The 14,251-nt window shown below is 40.1% G+C and overlaps 1 protein-coding gene and 1 long non-coding RNA gene across 3 annotated transcripts in view; one reads left to right on the plus strand and one right to left on the minus strand.

Annotated features, from left to right (window-relative positions):
• The window catches only part of VIRMA (vir like m6A methyltransferase associated), a 61,166-nt gene extending 55,991 nt beyond the window's left edge, over positions 1–5,175 (minus strand). For both annotated transcript variants that reach the window (XM_008689151.2, XM_008689150.2), the window contains exon 1: positions 4,968–5,175. In XM_008689151.2, the coding sequence (XP_008687373.1) occupies positions 4,968–5,030 (63 nt within the window). In that variant the 5' untranslated portion in view covers positions 5,031–5,175. The remainder of the gene's footprint in view (positions 1–4,967) is intronic.
• A 174-nt stretch (positions 5,176–5,349) lies between these two features.
• LOC103661441 lies at positions 5,350–12,232 on the plus strand. The gene is made up of 3 exons (XR_568089.2): positions 5,350–5,488; positions 10,344–10,665; positions 11,934–12,232. It is a non-coding gene; the product is annotated as an uncharacterized LOC103661441 (long non-coding RNA).
• The last annotated feature ends 2,019 nt before the right edge of the window (positions 12,233–14,251 follow it).

Raw genomic sequence — 14,251 nt, forward strand, 5'->3', positions numbered from 1 at the left:
TTCTCTTGAAAGCTGTGCCAGAGCAAGTCTAAATACGTGCCTCTCCTTGTGAATCCAAAGCCTCATATCAAACTAAATTGTAATCACTTCTTTTCTCTCTCCCATTAGAGTGGTATTTCAAGAAGACAAGAACCAAGTCTCAGTTTACTGTTACAGTCATAGTGCTTATTCATTTAATGAATGAAAGACTTTTAATAAGTGCTTCATTTAACTCATTTAATGAATGAAGGACTTTAATAAGTGCTTAATAAAAGCTGATTGAATTGTGTTTTCAGAGAGTTAAAAATATTACAATGAAGTAGGGGCTTAAGATATCTTGAGAAGTACAGGGGCGCCTGTGTGATTTAGTCAGTTAAGTGTCTGACTTCGGCTCAGGTCATGATCTCAGAGTCCTGGGACTGAGCCCCACGTCGAGCCCCACATCAGGCTCCCAGCTTAGTAGGGAGTCTGCTTCTCCCTCTTCTTCCTCTGCTCCTCCCCCAGTTCATGTGTGCTCTCTCTCTTTCTCAAATAAATAAAATCTTTAAAAAAAAAAAAAAGATATCGGGACACCTGGGTGGCTCTGTTGGTTAAGTGTCTGCCTTCAGCTCAGGTCATGATTCCAGGGTCCTGGGATCCAGTCCCACCTCAGGCTTCTTGCTCAGCAGGGAGCCTGCTTCTCCCTCTGCCTGCCACTCCCCCTGCTTGTGTGTGAGTGCTCTCTCTCTCTCTGACAAATAAATAAAATCTAAAAAAATAATATAATAAAATTTTAAAAATAAAAAAAAGATATCTACAGGAGTACATAAACCTAGGAACACAGGTTGGCAATGGGAAATCATGAAAGATTTATGATTATGGAGGTAACAGTAATGTGAAGAATAAATTGGACGAGTTCCAGGGCTCTGAACACATTTACCTTCAGAAAGAGTTCCTGTGTGTCACATTATAGCTGTCTCCCTCTTCTATCCTTGAAAATATTGTCTCTGCTCTTTTATAGTCTCCTTAAAGGTAAGCTGAAGCTATCTCATCTATTCCTACCACTTCCATTATTACTTTTATTCAGTTGAGTTCCATAGTGGTTTCTTAAAGAAACTCTAAAAGTAGGACTGGGGTGCCTGGGTGGCTCAGTGTGTTAAGTGCCCGACTCTTTGTATCGGCTCAGGTCATGATCTCAGGGTCATGGGATCTAGCCCCACATCAGGCTCTGCAGTGAGTGCGGAGCCTGCTTGGGATTCTCTCTCTCCCTCTTCCTCCTTCCCCACAAAATAAACACATAAATAAATAACTAAATAAACATCCTCTTTACCCCTTTCTCTGCCCTCCACCGCCCCCCCACTCTCTCTCTAAAAAATAAATAAATAAAATAAAATGAAGTAGGATTTTCTAGCATCAATCACTCCTGTAAGACTATAGTTTAACCCAGCAATTCCACTCTAGAAAGTAATAAATAATTAAAGATGCACTGGGGTGCCTGGGTGGCTCAGTTGGTTAAGTGTCCAACTCTTGATCTCAGCTCAGGTCTTGACCTCAGGGTCATGAGTTCAAATCCCACACTGGGCTTCACTATGTAGGCATAGAGCCTACTTAAAAAATAAAAATAGAAATAAAAAAATAAACACATCACTGTAAGAAGTTAAAAACCTAAATGTACGAAAATATATAAGTAATAGCACTACCAAAGAAATATTATGTAGCCCAAAAAAATGGTATTATATATAATATCTAAGGAAAGAAACAGGATGGCTAGAGGACAGGAATAAGAAAAAGACATACTTTTTACTGTATACCTTTTTGTACCTTTTGAATTTGTACCTCATACATGTGTTACCTTGTGATAATAAAAAGACAATGTTTTAAAATAAAGTACACTTTTAAAATGTTATATAGGCACAACTCTTGATCTATAAAGATGCAAGACATATTGTAAGGTGAGAAAAGAAACCACAAAACAGTATTACACTATGGGTATGTTAATGTGGGTGATAGTGTATACATTTAAGCACATATGTATCTACTAGAGGATTTGGAAAAAAAATTTAAAAAGCTGTTAATCATAGCTAGGACTAAGAAAGGTGGGACTATGAAAGCCTTTGCTCTTCTGTACTTTATTTTTCTATAATGAAACCAAAATTCACTAAAATAAGTTATTTATTTTTTAAAAAGTGACATAAAAACCACAAACACAATTTGTAATTCATTTAGTAAAATTTAGTAAATTTCCTCTTGGAAAATGTAAATAAATTATCTTCTTTGCCAGATTACAAACTCCTTTGAAAGCAAGGGCAATGGATTTCGGGAGTTTTTTGTTTGTTTTCTTCTTTGTATTGCCCCTTCTCGAGCTATACCTCACCTTCAGAAGTATTTTTCATAAGTAATTGTTAAAACAGATTCCCAACTTCCTACTGAGCAAATCTCTCTGGTGTACCACTAAACACAGGAAAAACTAAAATTACCTTGTTCCCCTTATACCCAGTGTCAGACTTTTCTATCAATGCTCCCACCGGTTCTCTAGTCTCTATAACTAGAACTCTACCATTTTTAACTACTCTTTCTTCCTCACACAATCAGTTGCCATGCTGTCAATTCTATATTCAAAATTTATCTTGTGCCTATCCCCTCCTACTTACTCCCACTGAGAAACAGTATAGCACTGCTTTAGAGCCAGGAAATATGCACTGGTATGCCTTAATCCAGCTATGCCACCTTTAGGAAAGTCACCTAACCTCTCACACTCATTCTCCTTATCTATAAATTGGGGATCAGAATCTTTCAAAATCATTCAAAGGATTGGAGATAATATATTTAAATTTCCAAAGCACTACATCTTGCACAAAATAAGCATTCAATAAATGCTGGCAATGATTACTGCCTACCTGCTAACGTGGAACTTTCACTACATCTCGCTTTTTCTTCTTGATTTGCTACCTCTAATTTTTCTGAACCATTTTAGGTATTACTGATCAATTAATCGATTTAATGTATTTTACTAGTCAATTAATTTGCCTGCTCAAAAACTACCTAATTCCTACAAAATAAAGTCCATACTCCTTTGCTGGGCATTCAAGGAATTCCATGATCTGGCTTCACACTGCCCTCCAGCTGCCACTTCACATTAGGATTTTTGGCATTCTCTACAGAGGACTGACTACTCCAGGAGAATGAATGCCCTGCTTTCTTATCTACAATTGTGGAACATTTCCTCTTCCACCAAAGACCAAATTCACATGCCAACTGCCTTGATGAAGTCTTACCTGATATTCTCAAATGAAGAGTGATCTCTCCCTCCCCTGAAATCACACAGCCTTTATTGGTAGCACCTAAGGGAGCTAAATAAATATTGACTGGGGTCCTAACATGTCAGACACAAATCGGCACTTTGGAATAAAGACAATAAACCCTAGGGCGCCAGGATGGCTCAGCCAGTAGAGCATGCAACCCTTGATCTCAGTCCCACATTGGTATAGAGCTTACTTTTAAAGAGAGAGACAAAGAGAAAAAGATGATAAACCCCAAAGGATTCCCACTGCTTCTTTACATACTTACCGCATTCTAACTTCAATCAGAATTTTGTGGACCTAACCTCCAATACTTAGTTAAAACGCCTTGGGAACAAACAACTCAATGTTCCATATCCCCCACAAGCCCTTAGCCTTCCTTCAAGGCTCAGGTCAAATGTGATCTCTACTAAGCCTCCCTTAGTCATTGCCCGAATTAGTCCTATCCTCTCCTGGTCCTCAATGTCTAAGAATGAATGAAGAAACACTAGATTCTTAAATATATAAGTGAATGAATGCTGATTTTCCTAAACTAGAATGCCACTAATTTATCATATGCTTCTCTCATTTTTAATTGTTCTCTATTACTGTACACATAACAGCTTTATTCTGATCCAACTACTAACTCTATGAGTTTTCTAAAACCTAGCTGGAAGTACAGTCACAGAAGTATGCTCATTGAACAAGCACAGCTAACCGAACCACAAGAAATGAGACTGCAAATTCATTCATTGTTTGTAAAATATGCTGAAGTTTCCAAAGTTTTGATCTTTACATACTATAAACCATTCGTTGAAACAATCAGAAGACCAAAGTTGTCAACTTTTTATTTTGCCAAAGCATTAAGATACAACTATTCACTCACATCACTATCTCCAGATAAGTAAAAGTGCTTTAAAATGTGAATTCTGGGTTGTTTTATTCTATGGACTTCATTAATGCTCATTGTTGCCAGCTTTCGGGAACCTTTAGTTAACCAGCTATATTCAATTTAATTATCAGAGGGCCAGTCATTCGTTCAAGGGCGCTCAAGTTATTACAGAACGATTACTCCACCAAGACCCCCACTTCACCCCTCAAAAACAACAATGCAACTATGCTGTACAGTTTGACTGCAATTCTTTCTTCGCAAGTACTCTCCACGCAAAGGTCGTTCCGTGTAAGTATTTCAGGCCCCAATGTGTGAAATCTTAACAAGAGATAAGGATTAAAGTTTCGGGGCAAACTGGAGAACGTCGCAATCCTAAACCGAGTGTTACATCTAGGCAGCACAACTCCTGTTAGGAAGGGGACCCACGAAGAGGGATTTAGGAACCATGAAGCCTGCGTGACCTGCTCAGTCACCTGTACTGTCAAGCTCAAGCTGTCCAAGACCCCTCCCAAACACCACCTGGGGTAAACCTGAGAACCATGATCCTTTTCAACGCCCAAAGCTGACAGGAACAGCAGCACAACAACAAAAGAGGAAGGCAAGCTGAGCAGACAACTCGGTCAAAGACAAGGGGAACTAACGGAAAGCAGGGAAATGAGGGGGCTACCGCCGCCCTCCCTCAGACGTGGTTGCCCACACCCAAGCTGGGGGGAGGGGGCTGTGTGTGTGAGGAGTTAAAGCGGCAATCGGCAGAAGGAAAAGTCGAGGCACGCCTAATGACCTTTTGTAAGGGTCCTCAAGTCGAGAAGCAGGGTCGGAATCAAGTCGCGAAGCCTTACCTCAGCGCTAGGGTGTTTAAAAGTGTCTAAAAATAGCAGCTCCATCGCCGAGTCTACCGCCATGTTTGCCGCGGGCGGGGGACAGGGGGAGGACTTCCGGGGCAGCGCTCCAACCTCGGCGACAGCGGCTCAGGAGAGGGAGAGACAGCAGCACTTCCGGTGACCAGAGCTCTGGCGCCGCAAGCCTGGGCCTATCCGGAAGAGTGGTGCTGCTGGAAGTCTCCGACCCCGCCTTCTCCAGCGCGGCGGAGGGCGCCCCAGGAGCACAGAGAGGGGCGGGGAAGCTGGGGGAAGAAAAGGAGGGGACTACGGCGTCGTCAGTGGTCCAAACCCTGTCCTTCTACCGCGTTGCAGAGCCACGACTGCCTTGGGATGGGGAGGTGCGGAGGAGCCTTTAGGGAGGGTGGAGGAGCGGTAGGGAACGCCGCCAGCTCTGGACACCCGGCCCAGTGAAAGCTACTTTCCAAGCAAGCAGCCTTTCCAGAGCTGACAGGAAAAAGGTTCAATACGCGAATTGAAGAGTAAGACTTTTTTTTTAAGAAAAAAGAAAAATTGTGTCAAAACGGAGAGATTTTTTTGTTTTCTCATCTGCAAATGTGAATAATAATGCCTAACCCACTGGCTTATTGTGAGAGCGATTCGCATAACGTGAAATGCCATGAACATAGAGGTGTAGAGTGAAAAGTCTCGCTGCTTCCGTGTTGATGAGCGTTGGAACAACAGGAACTGTTTTGTATTCAAAACTGGCACAAGTGCTTGGGAGAGCGATTAGGCATTATTTAGTAAAATTACATGTGTCTACCCTGCTTCTAGGATAATTCTCACATATGTGCCCCAAGAAGTACCTACGCATACAAGAATGTTGATGATAAAACTTAATAGTTGCAAAAAATCTATTAATTGACATTAACAAGAATAAGTAAATGGTGGTATATGTATGCAATAGCATACAGCAGGTAGAAAAGAATGAAATAGTTCCATGTTTCCTAACATGGATAATCTGGATAAATCATGGATAAACATGGAAAAACAGGGCTAAGCAAACAGTTTGAAGAATATGTAGTGTAAAATAGCATTTATAGATTCAAAACATGCAAAATAATATAACTTTTGGGGGAATGTATATAAATTAAAATTACAAAATGCACTGGAATGACAAACACTAAAATTTAAAGATAATGGGAAACTAGAGGGAGATGAAATCAAGAAGTGCACAGGGGCTTCAAATGCTTTTTTTGATTATGTTTCATTCTTTAGATTGCTGATGGTTTCACAGGCATGCCTCATTATTGTTTGTGCCTTTTGGTATACCTGAAATATGTAATAATAAATTATTTTTTTTAATTTTTTAAAGTAAATCTCCATCCAACACCTTCCTCATAAAGTTTCCTCTATTAGCTAACAGTTCATCTCTTTTACTATTTGCTTTTTTCAAAGAACTAGTTCTTGCTTTCATCTTTATTATTCCTAGCATTCTTCTGTTTTCTTTTTTTTTTTTTTTTTAAGATTTATTTATTTATTTTAGAGGGGGAATAGGGGCAGAGGGAGAGGGAGAGGGAGAGAGAATCTGAAGCAGGCTCCACACCCAGCGCTAAACCCAACGTGGGGCCTGATCTTGCAACCCTGAGATTATGACCTGAGCCAAAATCAAGAGTTGGAAGTTTAACTGACTGAGCCAATCAGGTGCCCCATTAATAGACTACAGGTTGTTTTAGAGATCTAGAGTTGTTTTAGTCTTACAGGAAATTGAGCAGCTAATATCAAAGTTCCCATATATTCCCTTTCCCCCTGTTCAGATATTCCCTAATTATTAATATCTTGCTTTAGTGTAGTATATTTATTACAATTGATGAACCAGTATTGATACATTATTATTAACTAAAGTCCATAGTTTACATTAGGGGCCACCTTTGTTTTGTGTCATACATATATACTATATGTATTTGAATTTATAGTTTATCTCTGAAAGAATTATGTAAGAAACTGGTAATAGTTTTTGCCTCCAGGGAGTGGGGAGCTCGATGGCTAAAGTATAGAAATAGAAGTAATCTAACTCCATGTACATATATTACCTATTAGTAAATTTTGAAAGATGAGAAGTAAAGAAAATTTGAATAAATAATTCTTTCAAGAACTTTTGTTGCATAGAACAGAGAAATGAGGTGGTTGTGCGAGGGGGACATGGGGTCAGGAAAAAGTGTTTTTAAGATGAGAAATAACAGAGCATGTAGATTGGTGGGAATGAAGCAATGGAGAGAGAAACGGTGATGATAGAGAGAAAGAGGGGATATCTGAGGCAGCAAAATATTGAGTAGGAGTGGGGGGTGGAGGGTACCTGGTAGCCAGGTAGAAAGTGACCTTTGCTCAAAAGAATACCCGCTCCCTGGTGACCAGGGGCAAAAAGGAGTCCATGGGTACACATGCAGATGAGAGTAATGATTTAGTATGTGGAAATGAGGAAGTTCCATTCTAATCGTTTTCTATTGTCTCAGGGAGATCATCAGCTATGATTGAGAGGACAGTAAGATGTGTAGAAGAGATAAAGTATTACCAGACTTCCAGGAGAGCCTACAATCCCTGATTGGCTGTGTATCACCTCACATGGTGTGTAGGGCCCCAGATTCACTTCTCCTTGCTCACTTTTTCACTTTCTTCTTACCACACCATTTGATGATTCAGCCATTCCCAGCTAGATATGGTTCCCTCAATACAGAAGTATTTCACAACTCTGTGCCCTAGGGCTTACATGGTTTCCTCTGCTTTGAAAATGACTCCCATGGTATGGCTTTCAAAAAACCTACATACAGTTACACGGGGTGCCTGGATGGCTCAGTCAGTTAAATATCTGACTCTTGGTTTCAGCTCAGATCATGACCTCAGGGTTGTGAGATTGAGTCCTGCCTCTGGGCTTTGCACTGGGTGTGGAGCCTGCTTAAGATTCTCTCCCTCTCTCTCTGTCCTTCTCCCCACCCCACCCAGCTCACTTGCACTCTCTTTCTCAAAAAAACAAAAACAAAAACAAAAAAACCTACACACAATTACAGTAGCATCCAAAAGAATAAAATACTTAAAGAATAAATTTAACCAAGATGGTAAAGCCTTATAAACTGAAAACTATAAAATATTTCTTTTTAAAAAAATTAAAGAAGGCAAATAAATGGAAAGACAGTCCATGTTCATGGATCAGAAGACTGTTAAGATGACAATATTACCTAAGGTGATCTATAGATTCAATGCAACCCCTATCAAAAGTCTAATGGCCTTTTTTTTTTTTCAGAAATGGAAAATCTGATCCTCAGATTCATACCGAATTTCAAGGGGCCCCTCATAACAAAAACAGTTTTGAAAAAGAACACATTTGGAGGACACACACATCCTCCAAATTACTCATTCAAAACTTGCTACAACATTAGAGCAATCGGAACTGTAGTAGTGGCATAAGGATAAACATATACACCAATGGAATAGAATTAGAGGCCAGAAATAAACATTTACATATATATAACATATATATAATATTATATATATAGTGAGTATATATATAATATTACATATATATAATAGTGAGTATATATATAGTATATATATAGTGAATATAATATATATATAATATATATACACACACTATATATATTATATATATATGTCAAGGGTGCCAAGGCCATTCAATGGGGAAAGAATAATCTCTTCAATAAATGATGCTGCTATAATTGGGTATCTACATGCAAAGAATGAAGTTGGATCCTTACTTCATCCCATATACAAAACAAAATAAAACAAACTCAAAATGGGTTGAGGACTTAAGTACAAGAGCTAAAACCATTAAACTCTTAGAAGAAAACATGGGTAAAACTTAATTACCTGGTATTGTTCACCAATACATCCATAGCATCAGGCACACATTAAACACTCAAAAATGGTTATTGAGTGAATTGATTTCTTATTTGTGAGTTTGAATCACATAGAATTATATATCGCGCACGTGTTATATATCCTATGTTATAGGTTGTACTATTCTTACTCTTTCATTTTTATCTGTCTTGCTCATCAGATTATCACCTCCCCCCAGAGCAGGGCTCTGTAAACAGTCCATAGTAGCTATAGCTATTTGACTGGCCATAGTGTCTTTCCTTCTTTGGTTTCCACCACCCTGCAGTAAAAAGAGCAACTTGAAGAAAAGCAAAAATCACCTCTAATGTGAAAAGCAATTTATGTGACTCCAAATGCTTTCCAGGAGCAACTTGACAAAAGGGCAGAGGTGGGAGAGATCTAAACAGCCCAGGAAAACTCAATGTTGCATTTATTTGGTAACAGATGAACTCCTTTCTGAGGTGACTGACATACACAAAAGTATACAGAGCAGGCGGAGGATCTGCGTGAACTGCCAAGCATTTCAAACTCTCCAGAGACCAAGTATATCAAGAACAACTGATTGGGTAATCTGGCAAACTGCCAACTGCAAGCCATCCGTCCACCAGCAGGAACACAAAGAGCCTTCATTTTTTTCCCTCCCCAAGCACACTGATTAAAAGTAACAGCTGCCTCCCTTTCTCCATGACACTTGATTATGATAATTCCCCACAGCCAAGGGCTTGCTGTGAAACTTCCATATCGTTCTTCAAAATGTAGCCTGGAGATTACCTAAAAATTTGAGAAACATGGATGATAAACTATGACCTACACAAACTATCTCAAAATAAGCACACTGATTAGTGCCAATTATTCTGAAAGATTTAAAGACCCCAGCTATTTTTCAACTGCTTTTTGAAACTTCATAAGCGCATAACACTCTGGGATCCTGCCTGTTTTAAAGATTGGCAAACAGCCAAAATTTTGTGGTCAGCTCTACCCTGGGATACAGAGCCTACGCCATGTAGACTATAAGCCTTACATAAGGCACTTTTCCTTTTTTTTAATCGCTCTACTGTGTTTAGCAGATCCACAATCTCTCACAGGATGTTCCCTTAAGAAGCCCATGGAAAAAAGGTTTCTGTGATCAAAAATAATTTGGGAAATCCTGTATACCCTGCCTCTCTCTTACAGCTTCATCATGCATATTATAACCTCTAAAAAGTACACAGAGAAGAAACTTTTCTAACTTTTTAGTACTTAAAAACTAGCACCTGCAGCTTAGTCTAAACTTGCTCTTAATAACTTCAGTGATTTCTATACCCTTAAGAACTAGTGACATCAGCCTTACGGATTATTCTTTCTTTCAGCACTTTAGAATAAAAGCGTAAGTACGAAGGCTGGGTGGATTTGAAGATGGCTGGTTGAATGAATGGAGTTGGCTAAAAACTTAACTTTTATATAAGAACTTTGTGTTAGTTGATGAGCAAATATTAATTAGGTTCCTCTCTCTCTCTCTCTCTCTAGATCCACTTACTCCCCCAAATCAGAGATTCTACCCCATCTAAATCTTCCTCAGTCTGTGCAGTAACCATAATGTGGTCTCCTAGCTTCAGCTAATGTGACCAAGAATGGTCACCTGGCACAAGGTAGGTTGTAGAGAGTCAATTGGCAGCAACCTCTGATTTACGTGGCCTGACTCAAAAAGATACGAAATCGGAGCGAAATTACCAGCTGGTAGTGAGACAGAAGGATGCAGCTTCGTGGAGCAGAGTCAAGCCAAATTAATGACAAAGGATTAAAGTGGAACAGCATTGATGGTCACCTGTGCTGAGGTCCCAGTGCTGAGGTACGCCCAGCCATGTCACTGCTCTTGTTTGAAATTAATGCTTCTTACCATAATCCCCTTGTATTTAAATAGTTGGAGTGGGTCTCTGTTTCTTGCAAACTGTTCTTTTCTTTTTTCAAGATTTATTTATTTACTTGAGAGAGAAAGAGAGAGCATGAGCAGGGGGAGGGACAAAGGGAGAGAGAGAATCCTCCAGCAGACTCCCCACTGAGGGCGGAGACTGACACTGTTCTTGATCTCAAGACCCTGAGATCATGACCTAAGCCGAAACCAAGAGTCAGATGCTCAACCAGTTGAGCCACCCAGGCATCACTCTTGCAAACAGTTCTACGTTAGAACAACTACTTACCAAGTGTTCTTCTGAGATCAGTGGAATGTATGCCGCAAAATGAAATATGGCAATGACCTTAATTGAACTAACAATAGAGTTACAGAAATAAAACATAAATGTTCGAGAGATAACTGATCATCTAAGACTGTTTATAAAATTATAGAATATGATATAAAGAGATCATTGGATTTAGAGTAAAAAACATGAATTTTGTTTTGACAGGGAAGAGATGGCACATTCAAATGTTTAATTCAGGAATGTTTAATGATATGGGGTGCCTGGGGGCGCCTGGGTGGCACAGAGGTTAAGCGTCTGCCTTCGGCTCAGGGCGTGATCCCGGCGTTATGGGATCGAGCCCCACATCAGGCTCCTCTGCTATGAGCCTGCTTCTTCCTCTCCCACTCCCCCTGCTTGTGCTCCCTCTCTCGCTGGCTGTCTCTATCTCTGTCAAATAAATAAATAAAATCTTTAAAAAAAAAAAATGATATGGGGTGCCTGGCTGGTTCAGTCAGTAGAGCATATGACTCTTGATCTTGGGCTCCTAAGTTCAAGCACCACGTTGGGCATAAATTTACTTAAAAAACAAAAGAATGAATGTTTAATGATTTTTTTAAAAAAGAAACAAAGAATGTTTAATGAAACTTTTGAGGTAGTGAGAATGATTATTGATCATGGTGATGGCTCTACAGTGTATATTGTCAGAACTCAGCAAGCTATACACTTTAAATATGTGGAGTTTATTGAATGTGAGTTATGCTTCAATAAAGCTGAAAAAAAAAGGATGTTTGGGGCACCTGGGTGGCAGTCGGTTAAGCGTCTGACTCGGTCTTGTCTCAGGTCGTAATCTCAGGGTCATAAGTGCAGAGTGTGCTTAAGTTTCTCTCCCCCTCTCCCTGTGCCCTCCAAAAACAAATTAATAAATCTTTTTTTTTCAAAGGGTGTTTAATGAAGGAACTGTTAACTGAAGTGTGAGCAAAGTCAAGGGTAGAGCATCTATGGCAAGCAATCCTGAGAAGCCATTACCACCCTAGGGCTGAAGGAGCACAGAGAGGAGACTTCCTAGGAAATCATCAGAGCTATAGCTGTAAACGTGGGGCCAGCAGTCTACAAACTATTTGTTACCATCTGGGAAGAGATAAGAACAGAATCTGAAAGTGAGTGTTTAGAAATCTCTATACCAATTTAACAGACTAATGTTATGTTTGTTGAATCAAATAATATAAAACCTAGGGATTATATTTTGTAGGTCTTTGGGCTTTTAATTTCACTTTTCTAGTAATTCATTTTGTTATTTTTAAGAAGTATTGGTCAGTGGTGGGATGGTAATTTAAAAAGATCATTCACCACTGATAGTTTGAAAAACACTAGTACAGGAATTCAATCTCTGGTGAAACTTGAGCTCTGTATAGAAAGAGCTAGAGAACGTGCATACCTCAGGCTCGTTCCTCCCATATTGATCTCTCTGCCTTCAAAGAGTCACTCAGTCTCAGTGAACCTCAGTTCACCTCACCCCCTAAGAAATGGGGATCCCTAGACCACCATTCACTTTTTCTACCACTTTCCATTCACTTCCTTAAGCCAGAGCTTGACAGTCATGTTTTATTCTCTTCACTCCCATTCCATCCAGTCAGTCCAGACGGGCTTACCTCCATAATGACATTTACATTGGCTCCTCCTCTCCATCCTATGCCCTGCCTGATCTGGGTTCCTCTGCATTTGTCCACTGAGCTAGAATAGCCTTCTGACTGGTCTTGCTCTACTCCAGTCCATCCCCCAGGGTGACAGATACAGATTTGACTAACGTATTCCCTAACTGAAGTACAGATCTTGAAAGTGAGCATTTAGAAAAATTTAAGGGTTTAGAATCCTTGAATATTTTGGTTTGGTTTGCTTTGGTTTGGATCTTCAGATTATACATGCTTTCTCATACTTCCGGGCTTCTAATCATGTTCTTTCCTTCTGTTTGAAATTCCCTTGTCCCTTCTTTGCCAGCTACTCTCTATTCACCTTTCAGTTGGGAAAATTTCCTTAAACACCACACCCAATACAAGCAAGGGGATGATATATGTTCTTATTGTATGCTTTATTACTCACTTATTTCTGCATTGGAATTAACCTTACCTTTAGAAACTATAAACCTCTTGAAGCACCTAGCTGGCTCAGTCGATAGAGCATGTGACTCTTGATCTCAGAGTCATGAGTTCAAGTCCCACATTGGGCATGGAGCCTAGTTTAAAAAAAGTGAGGGGTGCCTGGGTGGCTCAGTTGGCTAAGCATCTGCCTTCAGCTTAGGTCATGATCTCAGGATCCTGGGATCGAGCCCCATGTTGGGCGTCCTGCTCAGCAGGGAGTCTGCTTCTCTCTCTCCCTCTGCCCCTCTCCCCTGCTCATGCTCACTCACTCTCTCTCTCTCTCTCAAGTATACAAATAAAAAAATGAGGGGTACCTGGGTGGCTCAGTCATTAATCATCTGCCTTTGGCTCAGATCATGATCCCAGGGTCCTGGGATCAAGCCCCGCATCGGGCTCCCTGCTCAGTGGGAAGCCTGCTTCTCCCTCTCCCACTCCCCCTGCTGGTGTTCCCTCTCTCGCTGTGTCTCTCTCTGTCCAATAAATAAATAAAATCTTAAAAAAAAAAAAAGAAACTATAAACCCCTTGAAGGAAGGAATTACACCATTTTCATGATTGTATTTCCTTGCCTAATAGAACCTGAACACAAGAAATACTCTCTTTATGTATTTGTTGAATGAGTAAATAAATGAGAATTGGGTGGTCAGTTGAGTCTTCATGGAAATGGAATTTGAACTAAATTCTATAGGATAAGAATGAGATGGCCAGGGGTGCCTGGGTGGCTCAGCCATTGGGCATCTGCCTTCGGCTCAGGTCATGATCCCAGGGTCCTGGGATTGAGCCCCGTATCGGGCTCCCTTCTCGGTGGGAAGCCTGCTCCCTCTCACACTCCCCTTGCTTGTGTTCCCTCTCTCGCTGTCTCTCTCTGTCAAATAAATAAATAAAATCTAGAAAGAAAGAAAGAAAGAAAGAAAGAAAGAAAGAAAGAAAGATGGCCAGAGAGGAGGAGAGAGAGTACCCAGTTCATACAACAATTTGAGCCAAGGCAGAATGACCAGTATGATAGTCAAATATATATAGATGAGTTTGAATGTAGGAACTAAAGTTAAGATGGAAGAAGTCACTTGAGGTTCTGTGGAAAAGAGCCTTGAATTCCACATTGGAATTGGTCTCATAAGCTGGGAG

This window comes from Ursus maritimus, unplaced genomic scaffold (genome assembly GCF_017311325.1).
Source record: "Ursus maritimus isolate PB19 unplaced genomic scaffold, ASM1731132v1 scaffold_9, whole genome shotgun sequence".
In the NCBI taxonomy this organism is placed as follows: Eukaryota; Metazoa; Chordata; class Mammalia; order Carnivora; family Ursidae; genus Ursus; species Ursus maritimus.